This window comes from Onychomys torridus, chromosome 22, assembly GCF_903995425.1.
Source record: "Onychomys torridus chromosome 22, mOncTor1.1, whole genome shotgun sequence".
Classification (NCBI taxonomy): Eukaryota; Metazoa; Chordata; class Mammalia; order Rodentia; family Cricetidae; genus Onychomys; species Onychomys torridus.
In genome coordinates, this window is record NC_050464.1 from 16,918,213 (window position 1) to 16,934,608 (window position 16,396).

General features: G+C 48.4%; 1 protein-coding gene across 8 annotated transcripts in view; it reads left to right on the top strand.

Moving 5' to 3' along the window:
• Cux1 (cut like homeobox 1) overlaps positions 1 to 16,396 on the top strand; it is a 331,979-nt gene that overhangs the window by 71,767 nt on the left and 243,816 nt on the right. For all 8 annotated transcript variants that reach the window (XM_036172586.1, XM_036172588.1, XM_036172587.1 and 5 more), the window contains exon 2: positions 11,665 to 11,775. In XM_036172586.1, the coding sequence (XP_036028479.1) occupies positions 11,665 to 11,775 (111 nt within the window). The remainder of the gene's footprint in view (positions 1 to 11,664; positions 11,776 to 16,396) is intronic.

The window sequence follows — 16,396 nt, forward strand, 5'->3', positions numbered from 1 at the left end:
AGTCCTTTCCCTCCTGGTGGGATCTAGACAAAGCTTCACACTCAGATCTGGTCCTCAGCTTCCTGCCCACAAAATGGGTACCAGTGTCTGCTGGGATTATTGTTAGATACCACCATCCCAGTGCTGGGGATTGACTCTTATATGCCAGACAGGCACTGTGCTAGGTTCTGTCATGACCCTCAGATCTCAGAGGGCCAGAAAACCACCACTGCCCACGGAGTTTTCTGGACTGACAGAATCAACACTTTCTGTGTTCCCCTCATCAGGTATGACTTCTGATCCTTGACGTGAGGTTATTGTGACTAAGAAGACAAAGCAGTTTTGTGTTGCTTTTGAGACAGGGCTGGCATCAAATAAATGCCTTATATAGCTGAAGACGACCTTGAACTTCTTTCTGATCCTCCCAAGTGCAGGGACAACAGGCATGTGACTCCATGCTCATTTTATGTAGCACTGGAGGCTGAATTTGGGGCTCTATGCACATTAGACAATTGCTCTATCAACTAAGCTATATCCCCAGCCCAGAAAACCAGAGCTCTTGATTTAATTTCTGTCTGTGCACCTGCTGGCATCTGCGGTTTAATACTTCTGCTGCCTGCCTCCCTCAGTTTCATTCCTTGAGTCCACTTAATATGTGGTCAGGTCAGTCCTCTAAAGAGCTCTCAGGCCTGTGATCCTGCAGAAGTTTGAGCCTACGGCCTTTGCTTTGGCTGGAGCACCAGCAGCCTGAGTGAGTTCATTTATATGGTTCTCTCCTTCCATCATGTGGATCCTGGGGATTGAGTGCAGGTTCTCAGGCACCGCAGGTGACACCCGTGCTAGATCAGCAATCCCCCTGGCCCTCTTATTTAAATCAAACCAAAACAACACAACAATCTCTCACTGTGTAGCCCAGCCTGGTATCAAACCACTTTCTCCTGTTTCAGTCTCCTGAGTACTGAGATTACAGCTGTGTACCACCATGCCCAGTTTATGCAGGGCTGAAGATCCTCCTCGGAGCATCATATATGGTAGGCAGGCACTCTACCAACTGAACTACATCCTTAGCCCTCCATTGATCTTTGCAAGTACACTGAAGTGCACTGTGTGATCTAGGTGGGCAGCATGTCACATCAGTGACTAAGTGAATAATGTATCGAATCTGACTCAGAATGTATTCTGAGTATAACAAGAACTCTGAGTGGTCCGAATGGAGGGAACTTGGAGGAAGCATCTCCCAGAGAGTTGTTGGAGGAAGTTGGAGGAAGCGTCTCCCAGACAGTAACTGGTTGAATGTGTATGGAATCTGTTTCCTTATCAGAGACCAGAGTAATGAAGCTCTTGAGGCTGCTTCTCTCAGTTCATCCCAAGGCCCACGGGAGTGGCAATGTCCACAACACCATGTTTCCTAGGCTGGGCCCTGCTGGGGGATGGTGGGTGCGGTAGCCTGGGGGACACAGGAAGCAAAGTACACCAGACCCAGCCAGGGGTGGGGGGGGGGCACATTTCCTCTTTAGCCCAAGTACATGACAGTCTAGGGAGAAAGTAATTGATCTCCAGACAGAGATCATCATACATCAAGATTTAACCTTGGGTGGTATGGTGGAGGGCTGGTGAGGGGCAGGAAAGCCCTGTGGGCACCTGGAAAGTGACCCCTGTTTGGAGCCCAAAATCTCTGAAGACCGAAGTCAGGCTGCTGCGTTTGAGCTAGAGAACACAGTGTTTGAAATGGACATTTCAGAAACTGCCCTGTACCAGGCAATTCATACTGTCCAGGTGACCTGTAAAGCAGGGCCCCTTCTGTGCAGATTGAACGGCTGCCTTCTCCTCCCTGCCTGACACTGATTCTTAGAACGTCTGCTGTCTGCTGTTCTGTCTGTTTCATTATTCACCCTGAGATGCTGCTGTCTCTCACGTCTCACTGTCTGAGAGTCTAGCAGGTATTGTATGTGGTGCAAGGCTTGTCAGATGCAGCTGCAGTTTTTATTTTTGCACTGGGGTGATGGTGGTTGTGATGGGGTGAAAAGCAAATCTAAAACCTTCCAAAGCTTGGGCCTCTTGAAATTTCCCGGTCTCGAGGGACTCACGGAAAGGCTTGTCTGGCCCAGAGCTCACAGAGTAGGCTAGGCTGGCTAGCCCCAGGGATTCTCCCGTCTCTGCCTCCCCAGAGAGTGGAACTACAAGTGCATGCTACCATGAGCAGTGTTTTAGAAAACGTGGGTTCTGGGGGCAAAGTCAGGACTCATGCTTAAATGGTGTCTTAGTCTCTTTCTCTGTTGCTGTGATAAAATGTGTAAAAACAACTTAAAGGGAGGCTTTATTTTAGCTCACAGTTCCAGGTACAGTCCGTTAGTTCCAGGTGTAGTCCATTATCACTGGGCAGTTAAGACGACAGGAACTGGAAGCAGCTGGTCTCATCACATCCATAGCGAGAACCAGAGATTGACGAATGCATGTGCTGCTCAGCTCTTTCTCTGTCTGCACAGTCCAGGATCCTAGCCAGGGAATAGTGCTGGCCTCTCCAACACTGCTAATGCAATCAAGATGTCCCATACAGGCATACTAAGAGACCCATCTCCTAGGCAATTTGAGATTTTTGTCAAGTTGACAATTAGCACTAATGGTCACGTGCAAGCTAACACTTTACCAGCTCTCCACACAGACTCAGCATGCAGTACCACTCTTACTAAGTTTGGGGTTTGTTGCCACTCTGCAAATACCTGTGGGGCACTAGGTAACAGGTGACAGCCACACCGAACACCTCTTTGACTATGAATGTCTCACTAGACCTTTCCACCCTTCTCTGGGAGGAGCTTGGGGCACTATGCCCATCCTGTAGGTGAGGTGGCTTGCTGAAGGCCACCAGCAAGTGCAAGGTGTTTGCATTCAGACTGGTTCTGGAGCTCAAGTTGAGTGCCTTGTAACAAGGCACTTGGAGTCCACAAATTATCCTTTCTGAAGTTAAAAAATTCCATTTTCTACATTTGTGTATTGTGTTAGTGCACTGTGTATGTCTGTCTGTGTTCCATAGCATACATGTGGAGATCCAAGGACAACTTTGTGGAGTTGGTTCTCTACTGTAAGACCTGGGGATCAAGATCAGGTCATCAGGCTTGACAGTAAGCATTGTTAGCCACTGAGCCATCTCAGCAGCTCACAGTGTCCTTTCTTACTGTGAGTGTGCCCCTGATAAGAGGTAAACACAGTGTAGACCCACTACTGTGTGCTGTCGGATCAGATGAGGAAGTTTCTTGTGTTTGTTTGTTTGTTTGCTTGCTTTTTTTTTTTTTTTTTTGGTGTCCTCTTAGGCAGCCTGCCTTTCAGCTCCGTTTGTCCCTTTTCCTCCATGGCTCCATATTCATCACCAGTCCAGTCCCTTCCAGCCTGTAGGATCCCAGGGTTTCCTGGGTCAGGTGAATATTGGCCAAGCTGTTCTGGTGTGATCTCCCTTTCCAGCTACCCTGTCTTTACCTCTGCCAGATGCCCTTAGAGTCCATTGGCAGTCAGCCTGATTCTGTAGTCCTGTGGCTTCCACACAGGGTTGCCCACTCTGACCCTGTGTTGACATCACAGACTAGAGCTATGACTGTACCCCAAAGTCTGTGATGAGGAACCCAATAATGAAAGGTCCTTGCCCCAGAAAAGCATTTGGAAATAGGTCGTACCTGTTTCCTGAATTAAAGTCATACAAAGTAGGTGGAAACATGAATGGGGGATCCAAATGGAGGCCACCAGTGGTCTATGCTTCACCAAGAATCCCCATGGTCTCCTACACTAGGGATCAATACCATGCTGTGAGTGAGGCATCCCCAGGTCCTTGTCAGTGCTTTCAAGCCCAGGCCTCAGTATGGGGGCAAAGTGTACTTTTTAATAAATAAATGTTTGCTTTTAAAATGTTAGTAAAAAATGTATAGACACAGGGCTAGGGAGAAAGTCTGATCTTCAGAGCCCATGTTAAAAAAACTGGTTGTGTTGAAACATACTTGTTATTTTGGGGAGGTAGAGGAGGATCCTAGGGTTCATTGGCCAGCTGGTCTTGCCTATTTGGTGAATACCAGGCCACTGAGAGAGCCTGCTCAAAAATGGGGGGCAGACAGTACCTGGAGAACAATACCCAGGGTTGGCATTAGACCTCCACATGCAAGTGTGCAACAGCATGGCCATGGAGGGACTCCCTAATCCTCAAAAGTGTCACCCCATATCTTTCTCTAGTGCAAGAGGTTTTGAAATCCTGCACCTCTGTAAGCAGCTCTCTCTCTGTGTGTGTGTGTGTGTGTGTGTGTGTGTGTGTGTGTGTGTGTGTGTAATTGCAGTGGATAGCTTGATTCCTGTGGGTGTACATATTTAGGGAGGTCATTTTTATACTTCTCATTGAATAGACACACACACCTGCTGCTGTCTGACCTTGCCTGCCCCTCCCAGCCCCTTTGACTCCTCTACTTGGAAGCCTGACTGGCTGCTGCTCTCCAGATGCTGCTTTCTTGTCCACTGCCGGCCCTGGGTGGCTAGAACAAGGTCCCCAGTGTCTCTGAAGTTGTCTGTTTTGTCACACAGAGCACACAGTTCTGGGTAAGCTCCAAGAGAATGAACACTTAGCCGACTCGTGCCCCAGCACCAGTGAAGATGGAGGCCCTTTGCAGAAACCCAAGTGCCTTCCCTTCAGAAGGATTTGCTCTCTTCCCCACCATCGTGTTTTCTCCGGGCTTGTCCTCTTTCCTGCCCGTCTTTTTCTCTCCTCCACAGCGGTTCCCTCAGCTTGCCCAGCTTCTGGTCTAGGATGCTGGTGGCAGAGTGAATTCAGGGCTGAGGCCAAGTGTGTGGCTTCGCTAGTAAAGAGAAATTAACCTTGATGTAACGGTTACTGCACCCTGAACTTGAGATGCATTATCTTAATTAATCTCCAGAGAGGGGACACCGGCCGACCACAACTACCACAGGCTGTGGGAGGGAGGGAGGAGCCCGAGTGCCTGTCCAGGGTTTCCCCAGGTCACTTATTGAAGGACTGCTCATTCATCCATTCATCCATTCCTTTTGCAGTGCTGTGGATGGAACCCAAGGCCTCACACTGCTGGACAAGCAGTCTACTGCTCAGCCTCACCCCCTAGCTCCTCACTGGTGGATTCTAGGCCAGGGTTCTCCTGTTGAGCCATGCTCCCAGTCCCTCCTTGGGGAATTCTAGGCCAGAGCTCTTAGGCTCTGACTGGGGGATTCTAGACTGGCCATGTACTGCTGACTATGTCCTTGGCCCCTTATTGGGGAAACACTAATGCTGAACCACACCTCTATTCCCAGCCAAGTATTTTTGAGTGGGGGCTAGGAGAAGTTACGGGAATTTGATGGGTGGCTGAGTCCTGAGTCTTCACTCCTTTGTAGCTGGAGCACCTCCTGTTTGTCCAAACAAATGTGGGAGTTTAAGTATGGGAGAACTGCCTGTGTAGTCATCATGGAGGCCTGCTTCTGTACAGCTCACTTTCTACTTGCATCCATGTCATTGACAATTCCTCTCTGGGTTGTAGCTGTTCTGATGGGTCTGACAGGCAGTCTCTAAGGGGACATTCTCTGAAATCAGTTCTCAGAGGTAGAGTTTGAGTCAGCAGGGGACTCAGTGGCTAAAGGTGCTTGCAACCAAGACTAATGACCTGAGATCAGTCCACAGGACATACATGGTAGAAGGGGAGAACCAGCTCCCGAAAATTGTTCTCTGACTCACACACACACACAACTTAAACAAACAAACAAAAAAAGGTAGTGGCAATGCAAAAAGAACACTTTGCTTGTATTGCTGGTGTATCAGTTCAGGGTGGTGATTCTGATTTGCCAAGAGGATGCAATGGTAGGAGACTCCTTTGCAGGTTTAAGGAGACCCACCCAGTGGACTGCCTGGTCAGTATACAAAGGCCTGCTTCTGGGGTTTGAGGAAGAATGAGCCTCAGCAGAAGTGGGGTGCCCTGCAGACACATTCCTCTTACAGAAAAAAAAAAAAAAAACAAGAAAGAAAGAAAAAAAAAAAGCATGCTCTTAGGGTGAGCAAAGTCATCATTGGTGATCCCAAGGCTCATTTAAAGTTTTTCTATTACATTTTCATTCTCTGTGTGTGTGTGTGTGTGTGTGTGTGTGTGTGTGTGTGTGTGTGTGTGTAGATGAGAAGACAGTTTGCAAGAGTTGGTTCTTTCCACTATGTGGATCTTAGAGACTAAACTCAGACTGTCTTGGCTGCAAATGCCTTCACCTGCTCAGCAGCCATTAAGACTTATTTTAAACTTCCTTTTCTTGAGATAGGCTCCTTGTTTAGCCTAGGCTGGCTCCAATCTTCAATCCTCTGCCTAAAGCCTTCAAGGAGCTGAAATGATAGGTGTGCACTACCATGCCCATCTCCAGATGCTTTGAGAGAGGCCAGGAGGCTGGAATCCCCACACAGAGACACTTGGAACTGTTAGGAACCCTATGAGGACCTGTCAAAAACAGTGATAAAATACCCCAGAGTTCAGAGTCACTGAGGCAAAGTCCCAGAGGGGGGACATGTATGTATGTATGTATGTATGTATGTATGTATGTATGTATGTATGTGAGTTCACACACACACAAGGGGCATGCCAACAGCCATCTGCTCTCCCTGATGATCCTGAGTGTTGGCTGTGTCTTTGGAAGTGCTCCTGAGAAAGGCCAGGGGCTCCTTGGCCAGTGGAATAGTCTTGGGGGATGAAGAGAGCACTCCCTAGCTTCCCTTCCTGGCTTGGCATCCATAGCTTGACCATTGAGCACCAGGAGGGGTCATAGAAGACATACTGCTCAGGGGCCATGTGGTTCAAAAGCCAGAGTTGGTCACCCTGGACCCTGTCATTTGGGGAGGGAAGGACCCCTTTAAAACAGAAAACAGTTTCTGTATGAGGTGCCTGTGTTGCTCAGACACTTCTCAGTGACATTTCCAGTGCTTTCCACCTTGTTGGCTGTGTCAGGTTCTGAGTTCATGTGTGTACCGCCAGCCTTGTCAACTGAGACTTCGGGTTCTCCTGCCTTCCCTCTCAGGGCTGGCTGGCTGGGCTGGGTGTATTCTGTGAATGGCTGTAGCTGCCATGGCTGCCTCCTCCTCTTCTCCCCTCTCTGTCCCCACTGGCCAGTGGATACATTGCAGGAGCTGCAGCTGTTTGGCAGAAGATGGGGCGTGTTCTAATGATAGGCACACCCCAGAGATGAGTTTTGCTGAAGCTGGCCTTGAGCTCGCTCCTGAATTGAAATGATCCTCTTGCCTCAGCCTGCCAAGTAGCTGGAACTAAAGGCCTGTGCTACTGAACCTGGATGGCAGGCTTTTAAAAATTAATACCTTCCCATTTTTCCAAGAAATAGCCAAAGAGTACACCCCTCGGTGTAAGTCTGTTCCTCACTAGTCCCTCCTGAGACCGAACGCAGTTCAGGTTTCTTCTGCTTCCTTCTGCAAATCGCCAGAGTCTGGCTAGCACGTGGAGAGATGGTCTTTTTACAGGGTAAGGTCTCTTTGATGATTGGCTGGTTTTGACTAATTAGACCTTGTTGACCATACTGTCCCACATAGCATTTTTGGGTCCATGTAAAATGTGTTGGTTGGTTGGTTTTCTGTTTTTAAAAAATACCACAGAATCATTCATTGGTGGCCATGCCAAATAACGCCGTTCACAGGCAGTTCCGTTGGTTCCAGTTTTCCTTTTTTTTGCATCTTAATAACTTTCAGATGTGGGGACTCTGTGCTCCTGTTTCCATGTGACCTGTGACTCATGGGCTGATGATTCTGTATTTCAGTCCCTCATCTTCCCTTCCTCTCAACACATTAGATTCTCTTATTAGTGCGTCATTGTATCTGACACTTTGAGAATAGACAGGCTCAGCAGATAATGAAGCGGTATTGGCCTTGCAATTTATAGTCATCTAGTCCCTCTACATTGTCAGGAGTTTGAGAATGCAGATCTGCCCCTTCAGAAGGATGAGGAGGGGCTGTGGACATGGCCCAGCCAATGGAGGTTCGCATGCTCAGTATGAGGACCTGCGTTTGGAGCTCCAGCACCCATGTTAGAAGCTGGCTGTGACAGTGTGTGTCTGCAGTCCCAGCCCTGGGGAGTGGACGCGAGGAATGGGTCCCTGGAGCTCATTAGCTCTCCAGTCTCACTGAAGCTCACTGGGAGCCTCGGTTCAGTGGGGACCCTGTCTCAAAGAATGAGGTGAGAGTGATTGAGCCTCTATGTGTGAACACAGACAGGACCCCTCCTCCTCCCCACCAAGATTTGGCGACATTTTACTTTTTTTGTAAGCAACTTGACTTAGAGCCTTAAAAATGTGAGCAGCCCTGTCTGGACCAGTGGAAGCCGCACACGTTGGCTGGTGGAAGGCTCGATCTCCCACTCACCGTGTCAGTCTGTTTCTGTGGTGGCAGGAGGCAACACAGTCTTAAATTTGGAGACCACACGGCTCCTCACGTCAGTTCACATATGTCTGCAAGGTTGGGAAAAGGAGTGAGGTGGAAGCCCACAGAGGCCCTGACCACCGGCAGTAAGTTGTCCCAGGTGGGCTGGCTTTGCAAGATGATGTCAGGGGTGGGTTCCTGGTCAGCAGGCCAACTGTTCCACCCAGGCTGTCTGTCTGGGGAGAGACCTCAGAATCAGAGGGTCTGACCTATGTCCTTTATTTTCTTTGTGTTGTAGTGTGTGTGTGTGTGTGTGTGTGTAGGTACCTCACCCTCACCCTCTCTGTACACATGTCTGTGGATGTCAGAAGACAACCCCTGCTGTCACCCCTCAGGTACCATCCATCTTGTTCTTTTTTTTGAGACAGGGTTCCTCATTACAGTGGGAGTTGCTTTGTAGGCTGGATGGCCAGTAAGCCTCTAGGGACACCGCCGCTCTCTCCCTTTCTAACAGCGGCCTTACATGTAGCTTTTTATCTGGATGTTGAGATCTAACTCAGGGTCCTTTTCTTATAAGCCAGTAAGCAACTAAGCTTTCATTCTAACCTTATTTATTTTTGGTATTGGGGTTTTGAACCCAGAGCCTCGTTCCTGTTAGGTAAGAACTCTAAAGTGAGACATATCATTGGCCCTTTGTTTAGTTTTTGTTGTTGTTTTTGTTGTTGTTTTGACCCACAGTCTTGTGAAGACCAGACTGGTCTTAAACTTAAAATGAAGCCAAAGATGACCCTGAACTTGTGATCTTCCTGCCTCCACCTCCTGAGTTCTGGAATTACAAGAATACACTGCCGTGCTCCACAACCCCATGCTCTAACCTTATCCCCCCAAATGTACTTACTAACTGGGAAGGCTGGAACCCCACAAGTTCCTTTAACATCCAACACCCCACTGACTTGAAGAAGCCAAAAGATGCCACTTGTCCCCTAGCTGGAGACCCAGGCTTCTTTACAACAGACAGTAGGATCCCTGTTGAAAAAGACAGCCAGCACTGGTTTTCTGTTTCTCCAAGTTGTATGTGTGTGTGTGTGTGTGTGTGTGTGTGTGTGTGTGTGTGTGTGTGTGTGTCTGGAAGGAAACACAACTTCTCCCGTTCCTGTCATATTTCAATATTGGCTTTTTTCCGCCCTTCTCCAAGTCTCCTGTTATAACTTCTTTTGCTGCTTAAATATAGCCGTCTCAGTCCTCCTTCTTGCCAGATTGTTTATATTTTTGCAAGCCTTCTGCGTTATCTGTGGCTGCTTGCTTGCCTCTCTCTCCATCCCACTTCCCCACGTTGGTGGCGGTTGCTCTTTTTCCCCTGCCTCCTCTTCTCTGGGATGACTTTCAAATGTGGTCTATCAAACGCCCAGTGTTTCCCTCTTCTCTGCAGTAGCTTTGACATCTGTTCTTGAATGCTAGCCCACAGTATTCCTTGGATTTGCTCACCCAGGATTTGTGTGAATGCCAGAACTACTAAAGGGAAGAGCGTGGCGTGGGGGCCTCTCCCCACCTCCCAGTTCCCTCTCCGCATTTAAACCGTCTTCAGATCTCTAAGTTGACAGCATGCTGGTTGGTTGTTCCAGGTCTCTGTCATCTTGTCTGGCCACAAGCCACACCATCATGGTACCAGGGAAGTGTCACCAAGGATGGCTTTCTGGCCTACTGGGTTGTTTCCACTAAAAAGGAAGCAGGGGCTGAGAATGCTGTCCAGTCCTAGAGTGCCTAGTATGCAGGAACCCTAGGTTTCTTCTCAACCCCACACAGTGTGGTGGCACATACCTTGACTCCAGCACTAAAAAGGAGGAGGTAGGGGTCAGAAATGAGAGGTCATCCTCTGCAGGGGTACCTACCCCCTACTTCACATCCCTCTGGGAAGTTCTTCAAGGCAGGTTGATTTTCCCCTCCCATCCCAGCCTCACTCAGGTGGTAGCTGGAAATGTTTTTGAGGGATGGACTCCTGTGTTGCCCACCAGTTCCCTTACATGCACTCCTCCTTGTTCTTAGGCGAGTGCCTCTAGCTCTGGGGAGGTACCTGTGCCTCTCCTTTAAAGACTTAGAGTTTCTGGGCCATTAGGGATATGGCTCAGTTGGTAGCATGCTTGCCCAGTGTGCATGAAGTCCTGGGTTCTGTCCCTAGCACTGCATAATACATGCCTATAACCCCAACAATTAGGAGGAAGGCAGAGGCAGTAGGGTCAGGAATTCAAGGTCATCCTCAGCTTTGTAATGAGTCTGAGGTCAGCCTGGGGTACATGAGACCCTGTCTCATAAAAATCATGAGTTGCCTCCGGAGGTGTGCGGACTCCAGTGTCCTTCCTGGTCTTTTTAGTTCTCTCAGAGACAGGGTGGTGGACCTGCTGTGGATGAGGAGCCACTTGTAACAGTTACTGAATGCCACACAGAATGTTCTGCTCCGTGTGTTCAGTAGCTGAATCTACTTGACTTAGCATATGAGACAGCAGGCCATTCGGTGGGCAGCCACATGGCCTGTGTACCTGCTGTGCGCCTGGAGCTCCATCCTGGGCCCATCTGCTGTGGGCAGCTCCTCACGGCAGATTCTCCCATAGTCTTCAGGGCTGGGGCACAGGCTCTCCAACATGGTGTGGGACTGATTGCTGTTCAGAGCAGAGCCCTCAGACCTAGCCAGTGTTCTGGGAACCTCCTCTGGGGGCCCTCAGACTCCAGGACATGTGGGATGCTTGGTGAACAGTGCCCCTGAAAAGCTTACAGGATATAGGGATAATTATTCTTGGAATTTGCAAACTAATAGGTTAATAATTCCAATTGGGATGCCTGACCTAGAATAAGTTTTCAAGAAACATTGTTGAGTGGAAGTAAACCAGCTGTTGTTCCCTAAAGTTTCAGGTCCACACTGCAGAAGGCTAGTCATGTAGAATCTATTTAGGGGAAACACTGTTAGGCAGGGGGACTAGAACTCAGAATTGCCTGGAGAGATGTGGGGGCATTGACCCAACTGTGGTTTAGCAGGGAAACTTTGTATGTATGTTTTCACAGGAAGGAATCCTTTGCAATGCCGTGGTGTCCCGTACAGCATGCTGGGCAAATTTGGTTCTTTCGAGCTAGTGTCTGTGGGACTGGTGTTGGGTGAATATATTATGCTTATGGTCCTTAACATTGTCCTCTAGCCTCACTTCCTGCCCATGAACTGATTCCCGGGAGCTTCTCCTTGTTGTTCAACACCAACACACACATGATCCCTCCTGGTAGAAATTGCAGATTATAATCTTGCTTTTCCTTTCTTGATCTCCCCACAGAGAGAACTTGATGCCACCGCAACAGTATTGGCAAACAGGCAAGATGAGAGTGAACAGTCCAGAAAACGGCTCATTGAGCAGAGCCGAGAATTCAAGAAGAACACTCCAGAGGTGAGCTGGGACTGTGTCACAGTCTTCAGAAGAGGTCTCATAACCCCTGGGCAAATTTAGAACACTTATTGAGATATTTCTTAGTTCTCCAGAAAGATTGTGTGGCAAGATGCCTGCTTCTTTATTCAGATGCCTCCAGCCCCACCCTGGCAGAGTGTATGCTGTACCCAAGCCATGGGGATGTGGCAGTGGGCAAGTGGTTGATACCAATTATAGACATTGCATAGGCGAACACATGAGCAGTGGCAGACCCACCTGCTCTTCTAGCCTCTGGTATGTCAGGATGGCGTTAACTGAAGTCCTTGCAGGACCATTGTGAGTTTCATGCTGGTTTCCATGATGCTAGGCAGCAGTGTGTTCAAAGATGGCATTGCACCACTATTTCTGGTAAAAACCTCATTTCCTCTGCTATGGACTTTGATGTACCTCTGTGTTTCTTGACACAGGTTGTAAGGGACAATGGGCATGACTCTTTCTAGAGTCCAGGCTTCTCTTTTATGAATGTGCTGAGAGTCATATTAGTGACTTTTTCATTTCCATGACAAAATACCCAAGAAAAACAACTTAAGGAAGAAAGGGTTTACTTAGACTTACAGTTGGTTGGGACAGTCTACTGTGGTGAAGACTTGACCGCAGGAGCTTGGGGGATCGAGTCCATTGTCCCTGAAGTCCAGAGTCAGAGATTAATGCCGGTGCTCAGCTTGCTTTCTCCTTTCTATGTTGTCTAGTCCCCTTTTCGAGTGTAGGAATTATAGGTGTGCACCATCCTAAGTTTATGTGATGCAGGGGGTGGAACCCAGGAACTTCATCATGCTAGGGAAGTATTCTACCAGCTGAGATGCATCCCCACACTTTGGTCTTTCTAGTTGTTTTTGTTTACTTTTATTTTTTGAGATAGGGTCTCCCTATATAGCCTAGGCTGTCTCTCAGACCCTGCAATACTCCTGCTTCAGCTGACTGAGTCTGTCCACAACTAACTTAAATGTGCATCTTCTATTAGACATCTTTAAAGGATTGTAAGGCTGGAGTTTAGCTGGGAGTGGGGATGGGGTTCACTTAGTGTCCTCTGGGGTGCAGAGAGGGGAAACATGGGGACCTATGATGGCACGTGGATTAGTCTGATGGTGTGGGGGCCAGTACAAGGAACTTAGTGAGACCCTATCTTAAACTAGTAAGTAAAAATAGAGCTGGGAGCATGTGGTTCAGCAGTAGAGTGCTTACCTAAAATCCCTCAGTGAGGGGGTCTGGGGGCATTACTCAGGAATAAAATGCTTGCCTAATATGCACAAGGCCCTGGGCTCAGTTTCACCTAATATAAAATAAATTAAAACAAATTGTTATTAACTTAGAACACTATAGAATCATTTAGGTTCAATAGATCTTTGCTTCATAAAGCTAGCTTAGGAGACTTAAAAAAGAAAAGAAACCTAATTTAATAGTTATCAGTTTAAAATATCCCCGAGGTGGTTTGTACTGACAGTTAATCATTTTGTAGATATTTATGGAATGCCTTCCATGTGCCAGACAGTGGGTCCTGGGGAGGAAATCCTATCCCTGTTCTTCAGAGTTTCTTATCTCTCCCACCAGGCACTAGACCATGGCCATGTGGCAAGCTGAGTGCTGGGATCCCATAGCTGGCATCTTCTGCTGAAGTCTTTCCTTGCACCATACACAGATCCATGTGACAGTATTCTCTGTATGAGCCACAGATGACTCAGTAACCTTCCATGTAGATAACCACTTCTGCTTTTGGGAGCCTTGTTAGAGCCATGACTTTCTTTTCATTCATTCATTCATTCATTCATTCATTCATTCTCTCTCTCTCTCTCTCTCTCTCACACACACACACACACACACACACTTTTATTGGCTGGTTTATTTGTGTGTCTGTCTGTCTGTTTTTGGTTTTCCCTGTGCTTTGGTTGGAACTACAACCTCACACATTCTAAGAGAAGCCATGCCACTGGTTGTCTCGTGACTCAGGCCTTGCTTCCGGTCTTTGATGGTTGAATGTGATTTCGAACACTAGACCAGTGTCTTCAGTGCCTGGTGTGGTTCTAGAAGGAGCCTGGGCATTCTGGTTGTTCAGCTTTCCACTCCGTCAGCCATTTTCAATGGGACAACTAAGAAAAAGGAGAGCCATATTCCGGAAGGGTAGCGCTGCCATCCTAAAACTGTCTGGGGTATGTCCAGACCAAACAGCTTTTGTACTGAAAGCTGGGCTGCCCTTCAGGCCACTCTTTATTGTCTTTTCTCACCCCAATGTGTTAAAAAAGAAGGGAAGAATGTGTGTGTGTGTGTGTGTGTGTGTGTGTGTGTGTGTGTGTGTGTGTGTTCACTCATTCATTCGTTCACTCCTATGTGAGTATAGAGGCGTCCACTTCCATGACCTCATGGCATGAGTGTGGACAACCTTAGTGTTGGTGGTCCTCACCTTCCACCGTGTTGGAGACTGGTCGTTTGTTTTATGCTGTCTACAAGAGCTGTCCTGTAGGCTTCCAGGAATTTTGTTTCTCTCCCTCTTGTTTCACCACAGGACCACTGGGATTGCCAATGTGTGAGGCCATACCCAGCTTTATATGGGTTCTGGGGATCCAAACTCAGGTCCTCATGCGGGTGTGGCAAGTGCTTTACCTGTGAGCTGTTTCCCACTCCCCTGGTGCATTTTTATCTTAGTATTTCTTGTTCACTGGAGCATGCTTCCTAAGGGTGCCAAGCACTGTGCTCATAGTTTAATGGTGTTGTTTACATATGGCCTTCCCTGGCTCCTGTCTTCAGAAGAGTCAGCCTGACCCCATCTTTACTGCCCCCACCAGGGCAGGAGCTCTAGTGTCTGATTTGGCATGCCCAGTTTGTGACAGGGAATATTCTCTGTGCCTAATATAACATAACAGTTGTTAATTGGCTTTCATTTCCCAGGGATCAGAATCTTAACTTACCCTTGCCACTCCAGGCCTGGGTTCTTCTCTGATGCATAGTTAGTCATTCCCACCCCCTCTCCACTCCACTCCCTCCCACCCCAAGTTCTCATGTAGCCCAGGCTAGCTTCTAACTTACTTTGTGGCCAGGGCTGGTCATGAACTTCTGGACCTCCTGTCTCCGTGTCTCTCTAAGTGCTAGGATTGCATGCACCTGGTTGGTTTATGTGCTCTGGGGATGAGAGTACATGGCAGGCAAGCACTCTATCAACCAAGCTATAGCTCTAGCCTGCCTTTCAGTCATTTACAGGGTCTTAGGCAGCCCAGTTGGTCTTGAACTCGGTATGTAGACAAGACTTTACTCCTGATTTTCAGCTTCCACCTCCTGATCTCTAGGATTGCAGGCATAGATGTTTGCATTCTTGGGCAACAGTTTCAAACTGCTAGGTTTAGGACAGGTCTTTCTAGGATGTGGAAGGGACTCTTGCACCGTGGCAAAGGAGACTAGAGCTGTTGATGACTTCTGTGCTTCAGCAGGCAGGGTGTGGGGAAAGACCTCTGCTCTTTGTCTGTTGGGAGGAAAACTTTTCAACGTTATGGGTGAAGCGAAGACCCCACATCTTTGCCTTTCAACCTTTTGTGGAGGTGAGGAATTAGAACAGGAAGTGAAGTCAGAAGAAAGATGAAACCTGGACCATGGCTTCTATCTCTAATCCCTGAACTATGGTGGCTGAGATAGGAGGCTTGCTGTGAGCTTAAGGCCAGCCTGGGGTAAAGTAAGACCCCTGTGGTAGGCAAATAAGAAGGAAGGAGTAGAGGGTAGTAATACTTAGCTGTGGCTGGGACCCAAGTGCATTTAGTCACTGCTCGGCTGCCTTTTATAGCCATGCAGGAGTGACTCAGCCTGGAAAAAGAGAGTCACTTAAAATAAAGTAGCCACTCCAGCGGGGCACATCGTGTTCATATGCAGCCAGCTGGCTGGAGCCTTGGGGGGCACCTTGGCCTCTAGGGGGGTCTAGAAGGGGCATGACACTCAGGTAAGGGTAATCTTACAATCACCAGGTGGGGTTCAGGATGGCCACATATGACCCTGAACTTTTAACAGTATATTGATATTGGTGTGTGTGTGTGTGTGTGTGTGTGTGTGTGTGTGTGTGTGTGTGAGAGAGAGAGAGAGAGAGAGAGCGCACATTTGTATGTATGTGCCCTATTGAGCAGTCTGACTTCTACTTTCATTTTATTGACAGACCTAGAAGGCTTCTGTGACGGACAGGTTTCACACCTTCCACCTCACCCCACCCCCCCCCCCACCCCCACCCCCTCCCAAAGACAGGGTTTCTCTGTGTAGCCCCCTGGCTGTCCTGGAACTCATTCTAGGCCAGACTAGGCTCGAACTCAGAGATCCGCCTGCCTCTGCTTGGGTTCAGGGTGTGTGCCACCACCTTCACTTTTGTTTCAGCCCTCCTTTGTGTCCCAAACCTCCACGTTCTGTCGAGAAAACACACCAGCTGACCACATTCAGTCCAGTGGAAATCCATGGCCATCCCGGGGCGTAGACTGTGGCTTTTAGGGGAGAAGGTCGGCGAACAATATCTTCCCAGACACGGGCCTCTCAGCAAGCTAGTCAGATGCTAGTGACTTGAGCAACCCTGCCACAAGCATGAGTCCATTGTGGGGATTTGGGGACCTGTCCATACCACTCT